The sequence below is a fragment of the Balaenoptera acutorostrata genome, chromosome 21, assembly GCF_949987535.1.
Source record: "Balaenoptera acutorostrata chromosome 21, mBalAcu1.1, whole genome shotgun sequence".
NCBI classification, from domain to species: domain Eukaryota; kingdom Metazoa; phylum Chordata; class Mammalia; order Artiodactyla; family Balaenopteridae; genus Balaenoptera; species Balaenoptera acutorostrata.
Window position 1 is genome coordinate 39,711,273 of NC_080084.1, and position 23,955 is coordinate 39,735,227.

At 38.9% G+C, this 23,955-nt stretch overlaps 1 protein-coding gene across 8 annotated transcripts in view; it reads left to right on the forward strand.

Annotated features, from left to right (window-relative positions):
- Positions 1-23,955, forward strand: part of TENM3 (teneurin transmembrane protein 3) — a 608,889-nt gene that overhangs the window by 506,293 nt on the left and 78,641 nt on the right. For 5 of the 8 annotated variants that reach the window (XM_057537189.1, XM_057537185.1, XM_057537186.1 and 2 more), the window contains one exon: positions 23,670-23,816. In XM_057537189.1, the coding sequence (XP_057393172.1) occupies positions 23,670-23,816 (147 nt within the window). Of the gene's footprint in view, positions 1-21,125; positions 21,153-22,741; positions 22,760-23,669; positions 23,817-23,955 lie in introns of all 8 variants that reach the window. The other 3 variants (XM_057537184.1, XM_057537191.1, XM_057537190.1) reach the window with 1 other exon arrangement.

A 23,955-nucleotide genomic window follows, 5' to 3' on the forward strand; every position in this document is an offset into this window, starting at 1 on the left:
ATTTTCAAGGTCTTCAGTGCCTTTGCTTTCACCGTTTGAGTCACTGAAAGGAAAGCGTGTATTTAAAGAAAATACAGCAGAAGTAAGTAATACCGTGCTACCTCCCTTCAGTGTACAGGTGCAGTATTAATTAGAAATGGCGCAGTCCTTCAAAAATCTCGTAACTTGAGGAATGGTGTTTCTCCACATTTATGTCCGTAGGGTAAAATTTGATAAAGCTGTTGGTCGAGTCTTGATATCGTAAAGGATTTCTTCTTCCGATGCATCTCTTAAGTTTATGTACTTCACTTTTTTTTAAAAAAACGCATTGGTTAGCCAAGATTTTTTTCCGCAGGAAAATTGAAATCACTTACATTTTATAAGCTGTCACAAACTGTATCTCTGCAGAATTTCCAGGAAGGCTCTTTTCAAATCATCTGTCTCAGGTGTCCCACTATCACCCCCCACCCCCGACATGTGGTGATCCGCTGGAAGGGCGCAGAGGACTCGGCACAGTCGTGCCCAGGGCTATAGACGTTTCCAGAAAGGGGAAAGACTCATCAGGTGGTGTCTGCAGGAATCCACGTCCAGGTTTTCCAGGCTCCTTCTCTCCCACCAGGAGAGGTCACAAGAACCATGCCCCGTTCTCCCGCAGGGAAATGCAGCAACATATGTGCAGTGTTTCCGCCCGTTTGAGGTTGAGAGTTGAAAGGTTTTTATTGGGGCCGCTCAACGAGGTAGCTCTGTCAGCCACAGCCATCCAAATTCCAGGCTCTCCAAAGAAAAGCAGATGTTTAGCGCTGCGGGTGCGCGAAATAACCTCGTCAGTATAGGGACCAACCACCTTTCCAGATGCTGGCCGAGGGCCAGCCCTGCAGACGCCTGAAGGTCAGGCCTTTATGTTCACTCTTACCTGTGAAACATACCTGCGGTGTCGCCTGTTGAAGGTGAGCCGCTGCCAACACCTGGGGAGCCTGCAGTCCTACTGGGTAAACTGCAAACGAGCACGTGCAAGGCGCTGGCGGAGTGTTCATCCCCAGCACCTGACCCGGATGTCGCTTTCCCCTCCTCCCTCTTTAAGGGAGGCGCCGCAGGGCGGTGACGGCCTGTTGTTCACGTGAGCCGCACTTGGGAGCTGCTACAGTAAGGCAGAAAACGGTTGACAGGCACGACTTGCGTATTTTCTGCGGACATGCAGAGGGCAATGTGATAGCCCTGTGGCCAAAGGACATCATGCTGCAATCCCAGAGTGCACGCACACGAGAGGCAGGGCAGGAACAACATGCCTCTAAACACACACCATCGTAGTTCATGACCCCAGCACCCCCCTCCTAAGTGAACTGATTCTAGCTAGAGGGAAAATGTTATATATTTGACTCTTTGTACCCTGGGAAGTACAACCCACACTTGTGTATATAACTTGGCAAACAGGGAGGTGTACTGTAAAGTCATCCGCGAGCAGCTTTAACTTGCCAACCAGCAGTCACCAAACAAATCATTCTCTGGGTGTCCTCATTGACCTTGGTAATATTACATGGTTAATTTCCCATGGAGGGCTGTTCTTGAACCACTTTCCAGTTGTCTGGGAACAAACGGGATTTTTGTTAGTAGCAGGTCCTTTTATTATAATTTAACGTGTCTTGCTGTGGTTGTTAATAATTCCGTTTTCTGTTGTTTCATTTTATTTTGTTGCTTTTATACTCCGTATGAGTAACAGCGTGGAAGTAAAGGACCTGTGTCATTTAAAAATAAATCTTTGAAGTGAACCGTTTACAAGATGTAGAGAACCTTTAAGTCCTTGTTTTGCTCTTTTGTACTCTCAGAAGTAGTTATTCCAAATTTTTTGCATACAGAGATCCAGTTGCCTTTCCCTGTCTACTTCCTACCTGTGTGTATCTCCACAGTGAAGTCTCAGGGGTCCTTTAAAAGGAGGTCTTTGTGAGCCACTGATTAAACAGCCCAGGAAACTACAGTGTGTTTTCTCATTCAGGAGAGTTACTCTTCTGTTCATTTCCTCTCCATGTCAACAGTTAGGCATCTGGCTGAAAGGAGCTTTCACTTTATGGAAGAATGCTCATAAATCCGCAAGATGTTTTTTCCTTTCTCCATATTATGTGCCATCTCATTGCATACAAACAGGGAGGTTAATTGAAAGAGAGATGGAGGAGAAATTAAACAGTTAGAAGCAAACAAAAGTCCCCAACAGAGAGCTAAGAATATTCTTCATTAGTCATCTTACTGTCTTCATAAAGTTTTCATGCTTTCATAAAACCATGGGCATTTTGAGAGTAAAATAGGTTATGAGTTTAGAGTATTCACTGAGCACCCACTGCCCTGAAGGGATTCCATCCTGATATTTTTATTAGCGTGTTTATACTTTCCTCTCCTTATGAGTCATGTATTCAGCGAATTCGGCATATTCGTCCTCAGGTTTGTTGTCCCAAGTCCTTCTTTCTTCTTGAGTTAGACTTTGACTAGTGATGTATGCAGATAAAAAAATGAAACAAGGGGAAATCCACCTTTAGCTGTACTATGATTAAAATGAATATTTCTCCCTTCCTCCCCAAAACGCACTTACGATCGTTGGACCCTTTCGTAAATAAAGAGAAGTTACGTGATTGAACCGCATCACATGAGCACCAACGATGATTACTGGCAGGTTTAGTACTAACAGCACTGGTGTAGGTGCTCATGATTGGACCGCATCACATGAGCACCAGCGATGATTACGGCAGGTTTAGTACTAACAGCACTGGTGTAGGTGCTCATGATTGGACTGCATCACATGAGCACCAGCGATGATTACTGGCAGGTTTAGTACTAACAGCACTGGTGTAGGTGCTCGTGATTGAACCGCATCACATGAGCACCAGCGATGATTACTGGCAGGTTTAGTACTAACAAACAGCACTGGTGTAGGTGCTCAACTAGCACAACGCCATCCTTCGTAAGCGAACGTTCCGTGATTGGCCAAATGATTGTCATACTCATGCTCCTATCTTTGTTTTTCATAAGATCGGAAAGACATACGAACATTTAGAGGATCCAGAAGCTAGTTTAAAAATGTGAAATATAAGTAAGTGGTTTCTAAATAATAGTTGACATAATTAGAATGTTATTGTGGCATTTCTGTATGGAAAAGCTTAAACAGTTCTGTACTGTGAGAGCTGTGGTGGTTCAAGGTCTGATCTCTGAACTGGGAGATACTTGGCCTAATTCAGTAAGCTCACCATTTGTAGTGTATTTAACTGGAACCGGAATCTGTAAACACGCAAAGGCAACTCAGTTGGTTTGGCTCTCTCTTTTCTTCTTGCTTAGGAAGAGAGGGGCCAGTTATCTGATTGGCCTGTGGTTGGAATTAATGGGGCGCAGAAGCAACATAAATATCACGCCAGCCTCTACGGAGCTCATGTTTGGAGGCAGAATCCGTAAAAGTGCAACGCTAACTAAATATCCTGGGCAATGATAAATCCTAAGTACCAAATTTTGAGTATTATTAACCTGTACCTTCTCCAGGAAATATTCTTTTTAGCAATTGCTGGAGAAAAGTTGCCCCTACAGGCATCTACTTGTATTGGAGAGCAGGGAAGGCTGTAGATGAGACGGTGACCTCAAGGGTGGGGAAGAGGGAGATTGAATAACAGCTGCTTGTTATCTACATGGAGGGTTGTTACAAAGGTGAGGAAGTCTCAGATCTCTGTCTGTGGATGGCGAACCCTCTTCTGGAGGCTGACCAGCATTTCCCATTTCCCCACAGACACAAATGGAGAAAAGGGGCTTCAGTTGTTTAAAAGTTGGTTGGACATAATGAAGAACCTTAGGTTGGAAACATATTTAAATCCTGGAACAAGATCCCAAAGAAATTTTCGAATCTCCATTCCAATAAGTATTAGCAATATCATAATTATTTAGGTGTGAAACATTGGGAGTTGGGTTTTTTTGTTTTTTGTTTTTTCATTTTTGTGAGTTAGAGGAATGTTTTTAGGAGAGGAGTGTTTTTAACTTTGCATCCTCTTGAGCCGTGTCCTAATCCGATGACCCCTTGAGGACTCTTGATATTTGAGAATGTATTGATAATTTCTGCTTAATTGAAAAATTACTAGATTTAAACATGGGGTTCCCTTTTTATTCTCAATTTCATTTAACTTCCATTTTTATTTTTCCTGTGGCATTTGTGTGCCTCAGTTACGTTTCATTTAATTTATGCATTTTTTTATCCATTAAGCAACTATTGATCATCTCACCTGTGATAATTGAATACTACTTCTTCATGAAAGTCAGTGTAACATAATAAGAAAAAGCATGGGCTTTGGAATTTTAAAAAAGATATATTTCCCAACCAGTTCTATGATTTATTCACTTAGAAGGTCTATCTTAACTGTTCTTAGTCTCAGGTGTTTTTTTTTTCTCCAGTGTAAAGTGGCTATAATCATACCTATCATATGAGATTTTGAAGCAGAGTATCTCATGTCTAAGAGCTTTTGGAATTTGAATCTTTGCGACGTCATTTACTTGGTGTATGACCGTGTGCAAGTCATTTAACCTCCCTGAGTGTGTTTTCTCATAGGTAAATATTATGTATGTCAGAGCTGTTAGGATCAAGTGAAATGCCAGAATGTAAATCACTTATTAAAGTGCCTAGCAGTGTTCACTAGAGTTTTTATTTTGTTGTTGAGTATACATGAGTCAAACTGTAACCCAGACAACGTTTTGGGTGCTGAAATTTTTTTAAAAAAAAAAAAAAGGTAAAACAAAATGGCTAATCAACGAATTTGCTTTAAGGAGTTAATGTAATTTCCATTTCATTGTTATAAAGTGTGACCTAGTCTCATACTGACTATGGCTTAACAAGAGGTTAATATGTTTGGGATGGCGGTTTTAAAATCACGGTGATGAAAGACAGGTGGAGTCTATTGTGATATTTTTCTTCTAGTTATGTCTCAAACAGAGTCGTTTATTGAGCTACATTGATTTTCCTGTACTTTCAGGCAATTCAAATGGAAATTTGGCCTAGGGGAAATCCTTATTCCTTTAAGCTACAAAAGACTGTCTGTTTGTTTTTATTCTAATTCTTTAGCACATTGGGAAACAAGATCATTAATAATCACGAAGACATGCTTTGTTTGTTCAGACAAAAGTTCAACATATAGTACTCAGCACACCTCTAATAAAAACCACCACGGTTGCTCTGGGCTTAGGGGTGCTGGAGATGAGAAATTGAAAATGAAATACACACAGCTGGGGAAGTCATCAGTTAAACAGTATGGGCGTAAAAAAGAGATCAGAATTGTACCAGTGTGGATATGGCTTAGAATTGGTGTTCTAATTCTTATCTCAGGATAGTGGTGAAAGAATAGTATTTTAGCGGTTAAATTAAACAATAGGTGACATTTTTGAAAAAAAAAAAGACCTCTCTGATAATATACTTAAGAGATTACAAGATCGATACTCGTTGTGACTTTTGTAATGCTCTCAAATTGGGAATCACATTCATAATAATATAGAATATGGAAATTCTAAAGCTATCTTCTTCCATTTTAAACTTTATGATTCCCCCCTTAACAAGTGCTTATAGGGTAGGGTACCACATTACACCCACAAATGATAGCTTAGGAGGCATTTGGCTTCACACCTGTCAGCGTCGTGTATTAACAGTGGTTAAGAAAGGGGTCTCTAGTGCCACCTGTCTGGGTCGCTGATGACGCCGTTGACATATTTACTGTGAAACTGGTGAAGCTTAAGCATCAGGGCCCCTCACTTGCACAGGCCCCTTCTAGGATCTTATAAGGGGACCATGGATTTATATGGTCATATGTTGCAAATCATTTAGGACCTTGGTCTCTTTCCACTCCCAACTTCTCTCCCTCACACTTTTCCTTGTGTAGGGTGGCATTGGAGTGGCTGTAGGCACTTTGAGTATTCAGCTAAGGAGAACTTCCCCTGGGGATGCGTTTAGTTTCCATTTAATTGGATGTATTTGTGAGGTGTGAAATCATTGCCATCTGTGATTGTTTAGTGCTAGCCATCCGGGGCTATTCCTGCCACCCACTGACTCACCTAGTGGACATCAAAGTACAGGGTCAGAGATGATAGGAAGATATGAATTTGTCCTGTGGAGCCCCACACCAGAGGAAAATAGGTAGTGGAGCGGAAATAAGGTTTGAAACGTATGGAAACTGAAGCCCGTCTCTGGAAAATTCTTCCTGCCGTCAGATATGTTGTAAAATGCCCAATCCAAATGGGGGTTTTCTCTCGTCAGCAATATATTTGATGATGGAACTTACACAGTTATAAACGTGCCCTAATTTTCTCTTTTGATGATTATTTCTTTTTTGAGGAATTTATCAGAATTCTTGTATCTTTAAGGCATGAACCTATAGCAGTACTGCAAAATTGAGTTCATCAGTGTGTGAAGTCACGTGCATTATGCATCCCAGTGTACCACAGAATCATATGAACATACCAGGAAAAGATTCAGGGCTTATATGACATGAAATACTGATATTGACGAAGATGTTATCAAACTCGTAATATTCTAGGATGCCATCACAACAAAGTGGCTAATGAATGTCACCAATTCACAGAGTATTTAAGCCTAGTTTATTACACCATAAAGTCTTCCCAAATTTGGCAGTAATGCCCAAAATTTGCATAACATTACTAATAACAAATTTTGAAGCCAAATGAAACTTTCTAAATTATCAATAATGAAAACCATATTAAACAATCACATTGAAAAAAGACTGAATTATCTGTCTATGCTCTCTATAAAAAATATTATAAAACCATTGTCTTATAAGGAGGCAAAGTAAATGTAGCCCAAAAATTATAGAAAAAAAAGTGTTTATTAGGGAAATGTCAGGCACTTAATAATAAAAAATGCGATTTTTTTCTGATGTTTGTGGTGTTTATCAGCTTAAAAACTATAATTTATTGTGATTTCTTGTCTCATTCTAAATAATGACTCAATTTGTACCTAATTTCATATTTATAATTTGGGATTCTTTTTCTTAAAGAGAGCCCCCCAATTTGTATAATTTCAGACCCCACAGAAGCTGGATCTGCCTGTGTTCCAAACTCTATTACTTGACAGCTGTGTGATTTGGGGAAAATCACTTAAACTCTCAGTGCCTCAGTTTGCCCATCTCCAAAGTGGGAATGAAAATAGTACCTACCTCCTAGAGTTGATGAGAGGGTTGATGACCTAAAACATGTAGAAGGGCACTTGGAACACTAGCTGGCAGAAAGCAAACACCGTAGGGATGTTACTTATTGTTCCTGTTGCTAGAGTATTTAGACTGAAATTAATAAAAAAGTTTACTGTGGCTGGTTCTTCCCTACTGATTCTTATCCTAATGCAGCGGAATTAGCCGGCAGGAAAACAGGTGTGCATGCTGGTTCCAAGAACAGCTTCTCCCCTCCACTTCCCGACACACTAAGTCCACACTAGTGTGGACAGAGATGCCTCGTGATCTGTCATACGGGGTGGAAGGTGGGTCATCAAAACGCAGTAGGCATAGAGTTGAGCAGGAGGAAATTCCCCTTAGCTGACTTGGTTGGCCGTGAAAATCCAGACAGGCTAAAAATCCTCCCATGAAGTGTGCAAAAAAGGAGAACTTCTTAAGATCCTTCCTGCTCTGCAGTCCCAGTGACTGTAAGTAATTTCATGTGACCGAGAGGCTAGCGATTCCTAAGGGAACTGTGGAAGACCCCCTTCAGAGCTCATTGAGAATCACCGATGTCCTGAAAACCAGGCTGATTTTTAGATGTCAGTTTCTTCCTTTGAGATTACATTTGCATCCATTTGGAGCCTCTCAATATTATTTTTTTCCTTTGAGTCTGGTTTATTCAGTTAACAGCTTTATATACAGTGCTTTCTCCTCTGTAATCCCCTCAGAATTGGTATTTTTTTTAACGAGGTCGCTTAATCTCCTCTCTTCTGAAAATGCACAACTAGCTTCTCTGGCCTTTCTGAGTAATGGAGACCTTATTTTGTTAGGTTGTCAGCCCTCTCTCTACAGGGTTTCAGGGTTTTTTAAACTATCACAGATAGTGTTTATTTCACTAGTCAATGTCACCATGTTCCATTTAGTTTCATTTTTATGAAGAAGTGTTTGGATAATGAGAGGTGTGTTGGGACTTCCCTGGTGGCACGGTGGTTAAGAATCCACCTGCCAATGCAGGGCACTCGGGTTCAAGCCCTGGTCTGCGAAGATCCCGCATGCCACGGAGCACCTAAGCCCGTGCGCCACAACTACTGAGCCTGCGCCCAGGCTGCGCTTGTGTTAGTTTGTTTTTCTTTACATGTACCGATTTCAGCATCAAAGGACATGAAACCGGTGGGTTCCATTAGCTGCAGCCCAGCATTGCCAACAATGGCAGATCTGCACTTAAAGCTAAAGTAGTCATTTCATTCAGTGTTCAGTAACCTTTGAGAGAGGAATCAACCAACAAAAAACAAATCCACTGGCCTAAATTTGAAACTTTATAAAGTTTGACTGTTTCCATCATATATTAAGCCATAATACAGTATGTCCAAGTTTTTTTGTTTTTTATATATTTATTTATTTTTGGCTGCGTTGGGTCTTCGTTGCTGCGCGCGGGCTTTCTCTAGTTGCAGCGAGCGGGGGCTACTCTTCGTTGCGGTGCGCAGCTTCTCATTGCGGTGGCTTCTCTTGTTGTGGAGCACAGGCTCGAGGCGTGCAGGCTTCAGTAGTTGTGGCTCGCAGGCTCTAGAGCGCAGGCTCAGTAGTTGTGGCGCACGGGCTTAGTTGTTCCTCAGCATGTGGGATCTTCCTGGACCAGGGATCGAACCCATGTCCCCTGCATTGGCAGGCGGATTCTTATCCACTGCGCCACTAGGGAAATCCCTGTCCAAGTTTTTGAATCACTCTGAATCTCTACTAACTTTGACAATCCATATCCTCTAAAGCTTCAGAGTGGTTATTAGTTTTGACTCGTCTTTCTGGGAAGTGCCTTGCAACCTTAACTTTGCAGCGTCCCTTCCTCCCTTAATTTGTACCTGCACAAGTCCCATCATGTCCCAAGAGCCTCATTAGAATTACATTCTCAAATCAAACAAATCCTGGGGAAAGTTTGAATTAGAATCTTCACATAACTTTTGCACCTTATTTGCTGTGTGACCGTCAGTAAAATCCATAGTCCCCAGAGCTGTCCTGATAAATGTTCTTTCATTGTGTTGACGATTTATTTCCCTAGGCGTCAGTTTCTTTACGCCTAAGAATGGGAGTGAATGTACCTAAACACCTTTAGCTATTGACGTCAGGTATTTGAGTGCCACTGTTGTCTGTCTGGTTCTTCATGCTGTGATTTATCCTTACTAAAAAGAGAGGCAGCAGCCTGAAGTTGAGACTGTGTTCTCACATGGCAGGAGTGCTACTGAGAGGTAAATTTCAGTGACAGTTGCATTGTTTTGGGAAATGTTACATGTGTTCTATACTTTAGAAAAGGGACATTTTTTAAGGACTCCCAGAAGTCAGTTCTGCATGTACGTAATTGTTTTGTGGGTATGTCTGGATTTAACCTAGATCTTTCCATTTAGGTGATTCACACATAGCCTATGAGGATGAGAGTTTTGAGTTCTTTAGAAGAAATATGCTTGACATACTTTAGGGTCATGTGATAAAGGATTCTATCCTGTGGTGGTTGTTTGTGCACAAATTTTCCCTCCAGTCTGCTTCCTGTGGTGTAACTTGGGTCCCAAGAGCTACTATAAATTAACCTTATTCCTACTCAGCTGACGGTGAGGCCTACTGGCTTTAGAGGCAATGTGTTCAGAAAAAAAAAAAAAAAAAAAAAAAAGGAACGTTAAATCTACTGTCATTTTTCTCTAATGGGAGCAGTATAAGAAAATATTGATTATTTGTATTGTTTTATGATCATTTAGGTGTCATTGAAGTATACCTGATTTCTTTAGTCTTGATAAGTCTGATTCCTTCCTTTCTTACTATCTTGTGTTTATTTCCCACCATGAATTTAGTGGTTTTCTAGCTAGTTTTTTTAAGTCTCTCAAAATAAGTTACTATGTAAGTGCTCTGTGTCTTAGGGAAACAATTTATAAATTATAATTATTATCCAAAAGAAATTTTTGAATCTGTTCCTTTGAATTAAAATGTTATATGCCATAGTTTAAAAAGTTTATGAAGAGATAGGATATCAGAATAAAAGCCAGTTATGTGTCAAATTTATATCGTATTGTTTTATTAAAAGCCTGCCATTGTGTTCCTTTACTAATATACTAGAGTATCTTTTTCAATTTGGAACACCTCATTGATTTGCATCTTTTAAAAATCATCTAAGACCTTAATTTCCACCAAATCTAGTATAGAGGAGGTTTGAAAGCTCAATTGACTGGATATATTGTATAATTTAACCAGAAATAAAGGTGAAAGATGCTCCTTTTAAATCTTGCCAAGTTCATCAGAAGCCTTTTATTGAGAAGTTTAGGTCCAAGGCGTTTGGGAGTGAAACCAGGTGCAAAATAACATGTTAGCAGCTATTTCACAGCATTAGGAAGAGAAGGATCGTGACTAGGGCCAGATTATAAATATGTCACATTCTTCCCCAGACGCAAGCCAGGTAACCATAGACTACCAGCCAGCTAGTGAAGTGTTCATGTAGATTTTAAGTAATGTTCACTATCTGCAGAGATCCTTATTACCCTAATGGAGTAAATAAAAAATCAGAACTTTGCATTTAGTTTCATGTAAGCGCGGAAGAATTAAGCCTACAATTTTAAGGAATGTGATTATTCCTTCCCGCAATGGTACCTTAGTATTCTTCAGTGGCAGAATTTCTCTCTGTCATTTCTTGAATGTGACAAGTTGAAAAGAGCCTCTTTTCATCTTAAACCATTCCTTTTCCACCTACCTGTTTTTAAAATACAAGTTACCGTGTTAGTCCGTACAAAAGCCATGGCCTTTCTCCCTTTTCATATTTAACATATTATTTTCACAGATGACCGTGTGACTAGAGCCGATTTTTTTCTGTTACTCTTCTCCATGATGGGTTCATTGACCCTCTCTTCTTTGAGTGCCTCTTTAGTGAAGCTGGAAAACAGCTGCCTCTAATATGGCTATTATTTCTGGAGTTTAACAGACATGTGCCTTGGATAAATTAAGGAGCAGTCAAAGGAGGTCCATAAATATGAATACTTTGCCAACTGCCTTTCCATTAAACCCTGTTGGTTGAATGAAATTAGTAAATAATTATGTTGGTGGGGAATCTGTTAGATCCAAATGGAATATAATGTCTTCCTTTAACAACAGAGCTTAATTTTTTTCCTATACACCAAATTCGTTTTTAGGGTAATCTCCATTGCAAATGGACCGATTTGCATTAAAACTATGCCTCCTTGTTCTGATTTGTCAACACCTCTTTTTTTAAAAAGTCTTTAACATTAAGCATGGGTGGGTAAGACCATCTGTTTCTGGATCTTGCCCGCAGCTCCATCACTTAACACATGAGACAGGTTACAGCTGTTTAATTGTTATGGTGCTGAATGATTATCATTCTATCCAAAATTAACATATATGTATGCACAGAAAGCGTGTGGTTAAACATAAGCGATACATATCCTGTTAAGTCTGCTCAATACATTCCATAATGAAAAACAAAATGAAAAATTTTCAGCAAAATTGCACTATAAGGATCGTGATATGCATGTAAAGTAAGATATTTAAATGTCTTAGTTCCCAAGTAGTTACTGTAAAAGTGACTTGTATTTCCGAACTTATGAGCAGATTATACGAAGATTTACATTGCCCTTTAAAAAATATTAATTTACGTTGCTCGAATCAAATCACTAATGAGGGAACACAAAATATATAAGGACAAGTTGTGATGTGCTCTTTATTCTAAAAAGCTGAATCACATTTTGATTAGGAACTGTGCATCTATACCAGCACAGGGTTTACGTGAGACAAAGAATAAGAAAACTTCTTGACACAAAAGTGGAGTTGTCTCCTCTTTGGGATCTAGCCCGTTCACATGAAGAATGGTCCCATCAAAGGGAGTGTATCTTAAGGCGGTGGAGCATGAGGGGGCCTATCCTGGCGTCACTGGGGCAGAGTGGACCTCATGGCTTATGAAAACAGATCATTGGCAGCCCGGAGACGCTTTGCTTAAAGTCAGATTTCTTTCTTTTTTCATAGTCTCTTAAAAGATACCAGTTACTTCATGATTTTGTCCTTTTTAAACTGTCTTTATTAAAAAGATTAATTAATAGTACCTGTTATTTAAGTGTTTACTATGTGCTAAGGCACAATACAAAGTTCTCTGCATATATTATCTTAATTTTCACAACAGCCTTATCAAGTGGAAGCTATTAAAATCTCCATTGACAGAACTCAGGCTCAGAGAGGTTCTATAACTTTTCTGTGGATGCACAGCTAGTAAGTAACAGAACCAGAACCCAAATCCATATGAACCGTTCCCAAGCCCCTCCTCTTAAGCACTAGACTTTGCTGCCTCCTAAATTACTGTTTAATTGTTTTAGCATGTATGTATATAGTAGAATAGGTGAAAATTAAATTTTGTTCTGTGATAAAGATAATATCTACATACCTGTCACATAAGATTGAATTGTCATAGAAACAGATGCAGTAATAACCATGTCAGCGATATATCAATAATAAAATGTCACTTTTTTATTCAGGAAAATTTGAATTATAGCTGATAACAGGGTCCATAGCTTGCCAAAATAAGAATAACAATTGCAACAAAAAATCAGTTCAGAGAAAATCAATTTGTACTGTAGAGGATTTAAGAAAGTTGTAAACTACTTATTGAAAACGCCACACTTCCTTTTAAAAGTTAAATTTATTTCCAGTTTTTTAGTAGACTGAATACTATGTATAGACATTGACCACTGAAAAGCACTCATACAAAGTGAGTAGATGACTTGTGTAACCAGCATCGGCTCATGAAAAAAGGCTCAGAAAAGTTTAATACCCAGGATACAAGTGGTAAACATCTATGCACACTCTCTCACACCTGCAAATAAAGAAAAAATACTCTCTGTAAATCACCTTTGAAAAGAGCCATTTACCTACAATTTTCTCCAAATAAATTACATTTTTATCTTCAGTAAGTTAAACAGATTGTTCAACTTTATTATTTTTCCTGGTAAAGTTTTTAAAAATTGACAACGGAAAGACCTAGTATATTTTACATACTTATTTACACCTTATTCTATAAGTTTTCTTAAATATTAAATGTTATGAATAGACAAAAGTAATGATGGTAGACAAGAAATTACACTCTTTGATATTGACCAAATAGATCGTTTTCATGGTTTTCTGCCACAAGACTTGTTCGTACTACGCAGACACCACTTTGGTAATTGCAATAACCAAGTTCACTGTACCAGAATGTTTAATATCCAAATATTTGTTTAGTGTAAAATATATTTGTGTTCTGATTTTCATTTATTAATGTGAAGAACTGTCTCTGATAGCTTAGTTCCCAAATCAGGGTACTAAAATATACCTGATTTTTTTTTTTTAATTTAGGCAATCATAAGATAATGTGGTCTTGCTTATGTCATTCACTGAACTCAAACAAGTAAAAATCTGAAAGAGACCTGTGTCACTCCATGTTTACGTGTATGGTCCAGTAAATGAAATTACACCACGTGCAAAGACTACCGCAAAAATCATGTATCACACGCCAAACAGTAGTCACCGCTTTCGTAGGCTGTGTGCACGCCAGCGTCAGTGAGCCTGCTGTCTGCATTCTGCCTGCTACACTGTTACTTCTGTTATGTAGATGTCATCTACAGTAAGGCATGAAATTCTAAACTGAAAGAAAATACCAAATATTATTCTCCCAGTTGTCTGTACAAAGTTCCGCAGCTTATCCTGGCACTTTTTCAGCAGTGCTGACTTGAAAAAGTGTGGTTTATCTCAAAGCACCTTTTCCATAGAATCCAGATTTTTTTTCTGGGCAGACTTAAATGAGGAAAAATATTATTTCACTCTTTTGGAATGTCTTGGCACAAATAGTGTTCCAAACTGAAGTATGGTATTTTGCTTGGGTAGGTGCATGCAAGAAGCAATGTATTGTACAGATAATTTTTTCACCAAATTTCCAATCTAGTAAAAGGATAAAATGTGCAAACTTTCAAAAACAATTTATTTGAAGCAGGTTTTCAAAAATGTGCTGCCAGTTTTAGGGGAGCAAAAGCTCTTTCAAACACACGTGCACACACGCGTGTGCTCACACACACACACACATATGCACACACATACACTGTTTTTCTTTACTGGCACAACCTAGTTGTTAAAACTCACTTGCTAGTTGTTATATTTCAAATTAATTGACCCCCCTAAATAGGATAAAATATTTGCAATGTTTTATCTAATCTTAGAATGGGAATTCTGTGGTGAGAGAGGACATATTTTTAAGCGGCCTGAGTAAATTGTTTTACAGGGTTTAAAATTATGTTGGTGTCATAATCCTTTATGACAGGGTAATCAGTAATAAAACAGTACAGTGCATATCAGTTAAGGAACATCAAATCAATGGGTATGCGGCTAGCACACTGATTTAAACAGTTGCTGATTGGAATAAATGGATTTAATATGTACTTATTTGCAGACTATATAGCTTTTCTGTCATCCTACAGAAATTGGTACGTGAATAATCTAAGAAAGATACCTACTTATAACTTTAACGAGATACTAACGTGAATCATTTTTTAAGTCTGTATTATAAAGTATTACGAGACACACAATGCTAAATAAAAACTTGTCCTCGACCCTGAGGACTTTGCAGTGTTCACCATGGTGAAGGATATGTCTGTATTTTATTATGGACTCACCTGTTTGAATTATCCTCTTTTGGAGATGGGCCCCTAAGATCTTTGTGCAGTAATTAAACTGAGAAATATTTCTAGCATTCTAGATTCTGTGTTCTTTGCCTGTGTCTAGGATATCCCCAGGAGTGAATTCAATAGCCCAGTGAAAATACCGTCCTATTTAATCTTCTCCAACCAAGCACATTGTTGACAGCAGAAACAGTGTGAATAGATCACAACTACACACGTCAGCAACTGTGTACACACAGTCAGACTGTTGGTATATTTTCCCTTGTGAGCTGCCTAATGTAGGTATAACCAACTTGGTTTGCCTTTGTTTCTTCTCTGTGTTCTGAAGAATCGGTTTGACAGTGGAAGGAAAGCGAAGTTGGAACTAACCTTATTCCGTGAAGACCTCCGAATACCCCAGTTCCTCCCCTCCACCGACAGGCATATACACTCCTCTGACCTCTTTCTTAAAGGAGCAGCCTTCTTTGGAACTATCACTCAGCAAATAGTTCTTATACAACAGACATCAGCTGAAATGATTCTGGTCTTTGATTTTTCAGACTCACTTGTTTTAATTTTTCCTGGTTTTATCCCTCAGTTTTAATATCCTGCCGATCAGTTTTCCAAACTTGGGATTTTTAGAACAAGTCACAGCAGTTCTCATTGTAAAGGTTTCTTAACTACATAAAGTACCCTCCTTTATGAGGCTGTGTCCACAGATTAATACTTCAAGTTGTTTGGATTTTAATCTTACTTCCCAGTTTCTCCCTTTAATTGTCAATGTTGAAATAAGGATTTCCGCATTTTTTTGTCTTATTTTCTCATTCAAGTAAATTCATTGACCAATCCAAAAACAGGTATGTTTCTCGTCTATCTTACCCAGGTACACAGTTCGGCTTCTGCTGAGTTGTATACAGAGCTTGTTTATTGAGTGTATGGACTTTGGTCTCAGACCACCTGGTTGGAATTTTGGCCACTTGCTAGCATTTTGATCTTGAGGAAGTTATTTAATTTCCTGTGCCTCAAGTTTCTTCATTTGTGAAGTAGGGAAGATAATAAAAGTACCTATTACCCCATAGAGTGGTGAAAATTAAATGAGCCAGTTCATATAAAATGCTTAGCATAGTTTTCAGCACATAGTAACAGCCAGTAAATGCTAGTGATTGTTAATACCGCTGTATATAATTAGGATAGATTGATTGGGCAAGGGGAGAGGAACAGATGGGTGAAGGAGAGGGGAAGGATATTGTAAATGAGGTATTGCTCACATATGCTTCTTTCCCAAAAGGTAGCCTCTCTATTATTCATAGAATTTCTTCGAAAGCTGCAAACACGTGTAGGACATAGTGTTACCGAACCCAGGCCCAGCTGCTCGCTGCTCGCTGCTCGAAAGCCAGTTCCTGAGACAAGTGTTGGTAGGAAAGGAAAGGTTGCTTTATTTCGGAGGCCGGCAGCCAGGGGAGAGGGTGGACTCCTGTCCGAGAACCAACGCCCGACGGCTGCTCAGGGCGCAGGGGCTTTTAAAGGCGAGTTTCAGGGGTGCACAGGCGGAGGGCGGGCGCAGGGCAGCGTAGGCAGTTCTGACCGTCGTCTTGAAATCAGGAATGTGATGGTCTGATCAGCGTCACCTTGGTTGTTTTAAGTACGGTTAATCTTTACTTCCGGGGTTTGTTCCCATTGCTTTGAGGCCAGTTGTCGGAATTGTGTGAAGTGGGGTAGCTTATGTCGCGGCTTCAATGTGGTCACCATGTAGCCGTCCTCCTCCGCCTCGTGGAGGGTGTCAGTATCTACAAGAGCTCACAGGACACGGCTCAGAACATGACCTACAGCCCTTGAGGAGGAGCTGAAGGTCCTTGACTCTGCTGAATGACCAAACTCTGATTGTTTGGTCTCCTCTGACTGTTTTCCTCTGTTTCTGCATTTTCTCGCTTCTCTGATTAAGCTTACTTTTTGGCTAAAGTGTTTCCACAGACAGAAGGCGGGCTGAGGACCTGGGGACAAGGACCTCAGGGCCCTGCTCCGCTTCCGTAGGAGCACCGTAATAAGGACATTTCTTCATTTTCTTCAGCAGGTATTAAGAATCCCTTGTGAGCCAGGAGATGGGAATACAGTGGTTAGCGTGGCCACAGAGTTTGCATTTCTAATGCGGAAGATTTACACGTTAAGTCACATATGTCTATACGTTGTTAAAGCCTTGTGTTTTCCTGGAATCTCTTAACTGAAATGAATTGATCACGGCTAGCTCTGGATTTTTTTCTCTTCTCCTTTTACATTTACCCTGGTGTTTATAGTCCTAGACTTCATCCATGAGACGTATTCAGGGGGAGAAACAGGAGGAATCAGTTAACTAGAGGAAATGCAGCAGGGCTGCCCATAATTTTGATAGATAAGCAGAGGAGGCAACAGCATGTAGGCAGAATTTCCAAAGAGATGCTATGCTGTTCCTCCCCACTCTCCACATCGGGAATGAAAAATGGTGCAAGAAGACTAACTGAGCAAGCTCCTTCTAGGGGCTGTAGAATCCACGTCCTTTACTAAGCCGTACAGACAAGAGTAAGTCAATTTGTGTTCATCCCCCCACCCATCTTCCCCAGAAGTAAAGGGGGGAAGTATGGTAAACAGGGGCCTTGAAAAGAGAAAGAATTCTTTTTAAAAAGAAGCTCCTAGAGGGGAGTGTGTGAACAGGATAAAGTACTCGTCATTTGCTTTGGTGATACTGGAGGGTTATGAGCTAATCGTAGAATAAAAATTCTTTTGAGGAGCAACACCTTTCTCCCACATCTCAGATTTCACTGAGCCTTTGCCCACCTGTACCAGCGAGTAGACCAAGGACTTCCAGTGCCTGGGCTCGAAACTGGCGCAGTTGTTTCATTTGTTATGTTCTGGGATGACTGTATCGGAATGTATTTTGAAAGAGAGACAATTAAGGCCAAGATGAGCCCTAGCATTTGAAGACACTCGCCTGCCTTCTGCCATGTAAGGTGGATACACCTGGCACTTTCCCAAGGAAGCCTTGTAGAAGACGTCAAAAAGATGGTGGTACTACCCTATGGCTTTTGGGAACAAGTATCTGCTGAGATTCTTGTTAGGTCAGGAAAGATTGCACAGTACTTCTGAGATTCTTTCATTCCATTCTTCTACTAAAGAAAAAATTTTTGTTTGTTTCTAAATGTCTAAGAAGAGGCATTATGACACAGTTGTTAAGAGCAAGCCCCAGTGCCAGACAGCCTAGACAGCCCGTGACCTTGTACAAACTGCCTCTCTCCTCCTTTCTTCATCTGCATTTACCGTATCAGCTGTATTTACATCATAGGGTTGTGGTGAAGATTAAATGAGAGAATGGTATAAAGCACTTAGAGCTAGAAATTTGGGACTCAAAAATACATCAGCCAGGTGTTTGTAATCTGCAAGTTATGGAACCAGAGCTCCTGAAATGCTAGAATCATAAGCAGCACTTTGTGCGTGTGTGTGCATTTTTTTCGGGGGGCGGGGGCAGAGACTCCACAAGTCTCACCACTTGCCTCAGAGATCTGAGACCCCACAAGATTAAGAACCACTGTCTTATGGGAAACACGGTAACACTCACCTCCTGTACCCCACAGAGATCTTCTTAAAAGATAAATAAGCAAGAGGGAGGAGATATGGGGATATATGTATACGTATAGCTGATTCACTTTGTTATACAGCAGAAACTAACACACCATTGTAAAGCAATTATACTCCAATAAAGATGTTAATAAAAAAAAGAAAGATAAATAATTGAAACTCCAGGGAAAGTGTTTTATGAATACAACATTTTACTGGAGACCAGTTTTTTAAAGGGCTCCATTTTATATGTCTAGAGCTCACATTTATAAGAGTTTTCTTCTATAAAACAAATTTAAAACTTCTTAGTAGATCTAATAGGAACGACTTTCCTTTAGTGTCAGAACACAGTCCTTCGTTTTCAAAGTGATTTTTTTGCAACTTAATGTGCATTTCAGCAATTGGTAGGTGTATTAATTTTTTAAATATACTGTATTATTTTTTACAATTATTGTTGCTAATGGCTTTTTACAACATACCTGCATTTTTCTGATGATTTCCTGTAGTGGCTTATATAATGATGTTTTCATTGTTGCAATTATTATCTTTAATGATTATTTGAACCTCATATATGGACATCTTCTTTTAACTTCTTCATTATTTAGAGCCAGGGTTTTGTGGTATTGTTGGAAATTTTACTCTACACGGCCAAAATATAGGTGGTGGTCCCCCCCCCTTCTCTCTTAGTCGTAAGCTATCAGCCTCAACGATTCCCTATGATATAAAATGCAAATGACACATCTTTGTATTTTTTCTTCAGTACAGATATTTTTCTTATGGTTAGTTTTAAAACTTTTTGCAGAATGTGTTTTAAATATTTTTAATATTTAAAGCTTTATGTAAAATTTGACCTGCTGTATATTTTAAATGTGTTTCTAATTCCAGCTCCACTTTCAGTGTTCTCTTGGCCCAATGACAAACTTACCTTTACCTATAATCCACTGTTTTGCATAATTGATTCTGTTTGCTAAAATAATGGGATTGGCGGGATTCTAATTTATTCCTCCTTTAAAACTACTAATCCAGATCAGGATTAATTACATTCCTTATTTTGGTTGTGTTAACTGAAGTGGACCTGATGTAAAAGCCAAAGGCTTATACTCCAACTCTGATCAGCGTTATTAATTTTCATAAACTAAGAATTCCCTCAGAAATACTACCCTAGGTGAACCAGAAACTCCACAGTGTTTAAAGGCACTTTGTTTATCCTCCGTATTAAATGAGCTCTTATGGGACTCTACTGGATTATATAATGTTTGGAAGGAATTATTAAGAAAGTATATGAATGATGTTATACAGTAATACATTTTTATTTTGATGTTTGAAAAGAATTATTTTTATGAAATTGTAGTTTCAGACTAGTGCTTGACACTGTTTCTCCTCCCCCTTAGTTTCTCCTGCAATATATTGTCAGTTAGCCATAAACGTGCTTATTTTTAAATGCAATTCCGAAGCCTCTGATGGAATCCTGTGGCAACGTGAGGCATCCTTTTATATGCACGGTACAGATGGGTCTAAACCATTTATGGTTTTGTTTACACACGTGACAGAACTACCAGACTTGAGTAGCTCAACTGAAAGTTATAGTTTAAATCATTCTGTTAAAAGTTCTGCAACCACTTGCATATGTCAGTAATGAAAAATCATCAACATAAGCATCTTTGAAAAGCAATTTTAGGCCATTAAAGATGTATGAATTTTGGCAAAGCAAGAAGATTTGAGGCTTATTAAGAATATATTAGGTCTCTCCAGTGAGTGAACGGAGAGGGATATTTATGCCTCTGTTCAAGAGGAAAGGTGTAGGCTAATTGTAACCTCATGAAAGATTAAATGGACAGGTACAGTAAAAGACTTCAGTCTTAATCCTGACTGTTCCAGCAAAGCTTTTGTGAGAAACAGAGCCTATTCCTGTCTGAATCCTGAAAAGAAACAAGATCTTAGTCCGTATTTCTTAACGGACTACGTACGTGATACGTTACTGTGTGTCTGACATGTAGTCAAGGGCTACTGGGTAATCATAGTCTACAGAACTTACACATGCCTTTTTCATAATACTATATTAAATTTGCTCAAGGACTCTCAGTTTCCTTCTTTATTTTTTCTTCTTTATTAACAAAGTTTGATTATTTGTAAATATGCAAGTAACTCAAGAGAGAAGGTGAATGAAGTAGAATTTCTGTGGGTTTATCTTGCAGATTGAAGAAAGCATCTGAACATACATAAATGGCTCCTCTGGGCCTTCTGTGTATTCTTTCTGCCCTTCCACTGTGTGACCCTTGTGAAACTACTTTGTTAAAAACAAACTGAAAAAAAGAGAAAAATTTTCTCACCTCCCCCCCAAAAAAACATTGATTATTTGTAGATCTCATAGTTGTAAATTTCCAAAATTATTTAGTAATAAAGAATTGATTCCATTTGTTCTACTTAGCTAGGCTTTCATATAATCTCGGGAAGGATCAGGGTGGGTCCATGCCAAATAATCTGCGAAAGGAAGTGTTAGTTTACCTGCATACTTTTCCTGAAAATGCTGAGCATATCCTGGAATCGTGACTACATTTTCTAAAACGTGAATATATTGCATTTTTAGAAGATAGGAAGTGCATCTCTGTCGTGTGATGTGAGTCTTATGTCAGCTGCAGCTACTCAGTTTGCATGTAAATTCTGAAAATTTCCTTGTCCCATGTGACACTTCTGAAATGTCTGTCTGTTCTTTTTTCCTTTTTAATTTCTCAAGCTCACTATTTGGATAAGATAGTTAAAGGTACTGTATACTTGCTTTTTGTTGCCATATCTCTATATAACGGTGTATTAGCTTGCACTAGGTATGAAAATAGACTGTTTTCATGCATATTTTTGTAAATTATAAATCAGGCTTACATTATGTGAAATCCTTTGGATTTAAAGTATTGAGACTTGAATGTCTGTGTCTCATTTTTATAAGTTTGGGTTATCTCAGATTTCATCCTATGTAAAAACATTAGTTTTCACTGGAACCAAAAACTGAAGATAACAGTACATTTGCTGTTTTTTGTTTTGGGGTTTTTGTTTTGTTTTGTTTTTTGGGTTTTTTTTTGGCTTTAAGATCTTCATTGTTGGCAATTCAGCTCATAGGCTTTAAATTCTAAATCAAGAATCATGAACGCTCACTCTCTTATCACAGAATAAGAAATTGTCAATCTAAAGAAGATTCTGGTTAACATATGTTGAGAGAAATCTCATTTATCCTCATATGGAAACTTCTTTGGCTTTTTCTCAATGTTTCGAAATATATGTGATATCATAATTTATGTTTTGTGATTTTCTAAAAACTCTACAAAATACTGTGCATTCTAGAAAACAGAAATGATAACACCACTCAGCAGAAAACAGCAGATTCTTTATCTTCAGTTATCATAGAAATAAGTGAAAACCATATTTTTCAGAAGAGAAAATTCCCTTTCCCTTGCTCCTCAGATTACCTATTTTTTTATTCCTTGTTTGTGCTTTTCGTTAGCATATGAAAATATTCATGACAATATCCAGGCTTTCATGTAGTAACTTCTTGTGTGCCTGCAGACAGCTGCTGCACCTCTTTGTCAGTGGGGCAGTTAAACCCTTTCTTTTTTTTCCATTAAAAACAAAACAGAAACATCCGTAAGGAAAATTCACCTTTTAGGTATTGAATAATCCATAAATACAGATGGTAATTGTCTGAAAGAAAAGAAGCAGCAAAATTAATCTTCTCCTGACCTGATGGTATCCATAAGTGTAATTTCATCATACCCAGCCACAAGAGACTGTCAAAATAGTCTTCTTTCTGTTAACTCTAATCTTAAGAGACAGAAAGTCTCTTTGAGATCTTTTCATTTCAAGTTGCACAGTGGAGGAGGGGAAGCCAAGATATGAATAATTCTTTTAATACAGACTTAAAATAAACATCCTTAAACGGATTGTTCCCTTAAATTTTGTCACCAAAACAAGAGTAGCATTCTAATTATAAGAAGCTGTAGAACAAACCCCAACTGCTAGAGCAAGTGTTTTTTTTACTAATATATATTTTATACCAAATTATAAGTAATTCTTTCCACAGAGATCTGATTAATAGCCAATTATTCTTGCCATTTTAGAGCGTTTATATCCTCGTTTCTGTCAGTGTCGTGTCACGCTCACAGACAAGCGCTCCAGAATCTACCCGAACGTCATCCTCATAAACAGATCATGTTGGCTGCATGCCAGTTACCATCTGTAGGAAGTGGCAGAATTTGTTTTTTTTTCTTAAATGTCATGTTAGGCTGAAACAATTATAGATTTTGGATATATTAAATTATTTTCATTGTTTCCCAAATTTTCCCTCCTTGCCCATAAAAGCAGACAAGATAGGATATAAAGGTAACAGCATAAAAGCTTTAGGGAGATTGTCACAAACTCTCACTCTTCGCGCTCTGTCTTGAAGCACGTGACTACCGCGTTTTTGTTCGGTCTATCGATGTTTTACTGTGGTCCTTATGGTATTTCATTTTGTCCGTCCTAAGTAATCCAATATGCACAGCTATTACATTCGGTTGGAAATCCTGTCGGTCCTGTCCCATCCGTATGCAGCCTGAATCCTAATGTTTGTTAGAATAGATGCTAAGCTGCTTCACTATTTCCTGGGCTTTGCTTATTCTGTGAAAAGGAATGTATTCTCGGCATAAAGTATAGTCATTAATACTGGCCTATACTTTGTGCAGTTATTTAATGCACTGTAATTTCACATGAATATACGGCAACTCTGGGGCCAGATAAAATTAATGTTCTCTTCAACATCATTCATATCCTCATACCTGCTTTCATGCTTTTAAATTTAGAGGGAATTTTTGAAAGCAACAAGGTGCTTTTAAGAAGGCATGTCTAACCAGTGACCAGTGTTGTTTACAACAGATTAAAAAGTCTATTCTAGGGCTTCTGAAATGATCTTGTTGTGACGCTTTTTTCACACCTTACGATCACCCTTGTTGCTTTGCTAAAGGAAAAAAATTTAAGTTAATTTTGTCTGGCCTGCAGCAGTTTAGTGGATCATTGCAGATATTTCTGTCCTGCACAGGTAAGTGGTGTCTCAAGGGTCAGGCCAATCAAAGATGCCACTTGGATAAGAATGAGATTCCTTAGATAATGTTGCTGTTTCTATCCATGTGCAATTACAGTATTTGTGCTGTTTCGAAAGGCCTGTTCCCACTAAGTGTCCCTCATTTGTTTATTTGAGGTGCAAAAACTTTCCATACTCAAATCACTTCCGTTGCCCTTCTTCGTCTCTTGGCAGAGGGGTGCCCCGGTCTGTGCAACAGCAATGGAAGATGCACGCTGGACCAAAACGGCTGGCATTGCGTTTGCCAGCCAGGGTGGAGGGGAGCGGGCTGTGACGTGGCCATGGAGACCCTCTGCGCAGACGGCAAGGACAATGAGGGAGGTAAGAGAGGCTGAGCAGCGAGGCGAGCTTGTGCCAGAACTCAGGCTTGTAAGTTCTCGCGGGTACCTGGTTATCTGTTGCCAAAAAAAAAAAATCCGATCCCCATAGATTAAATTTTTTGAAAAAGGTATGAGTGCGG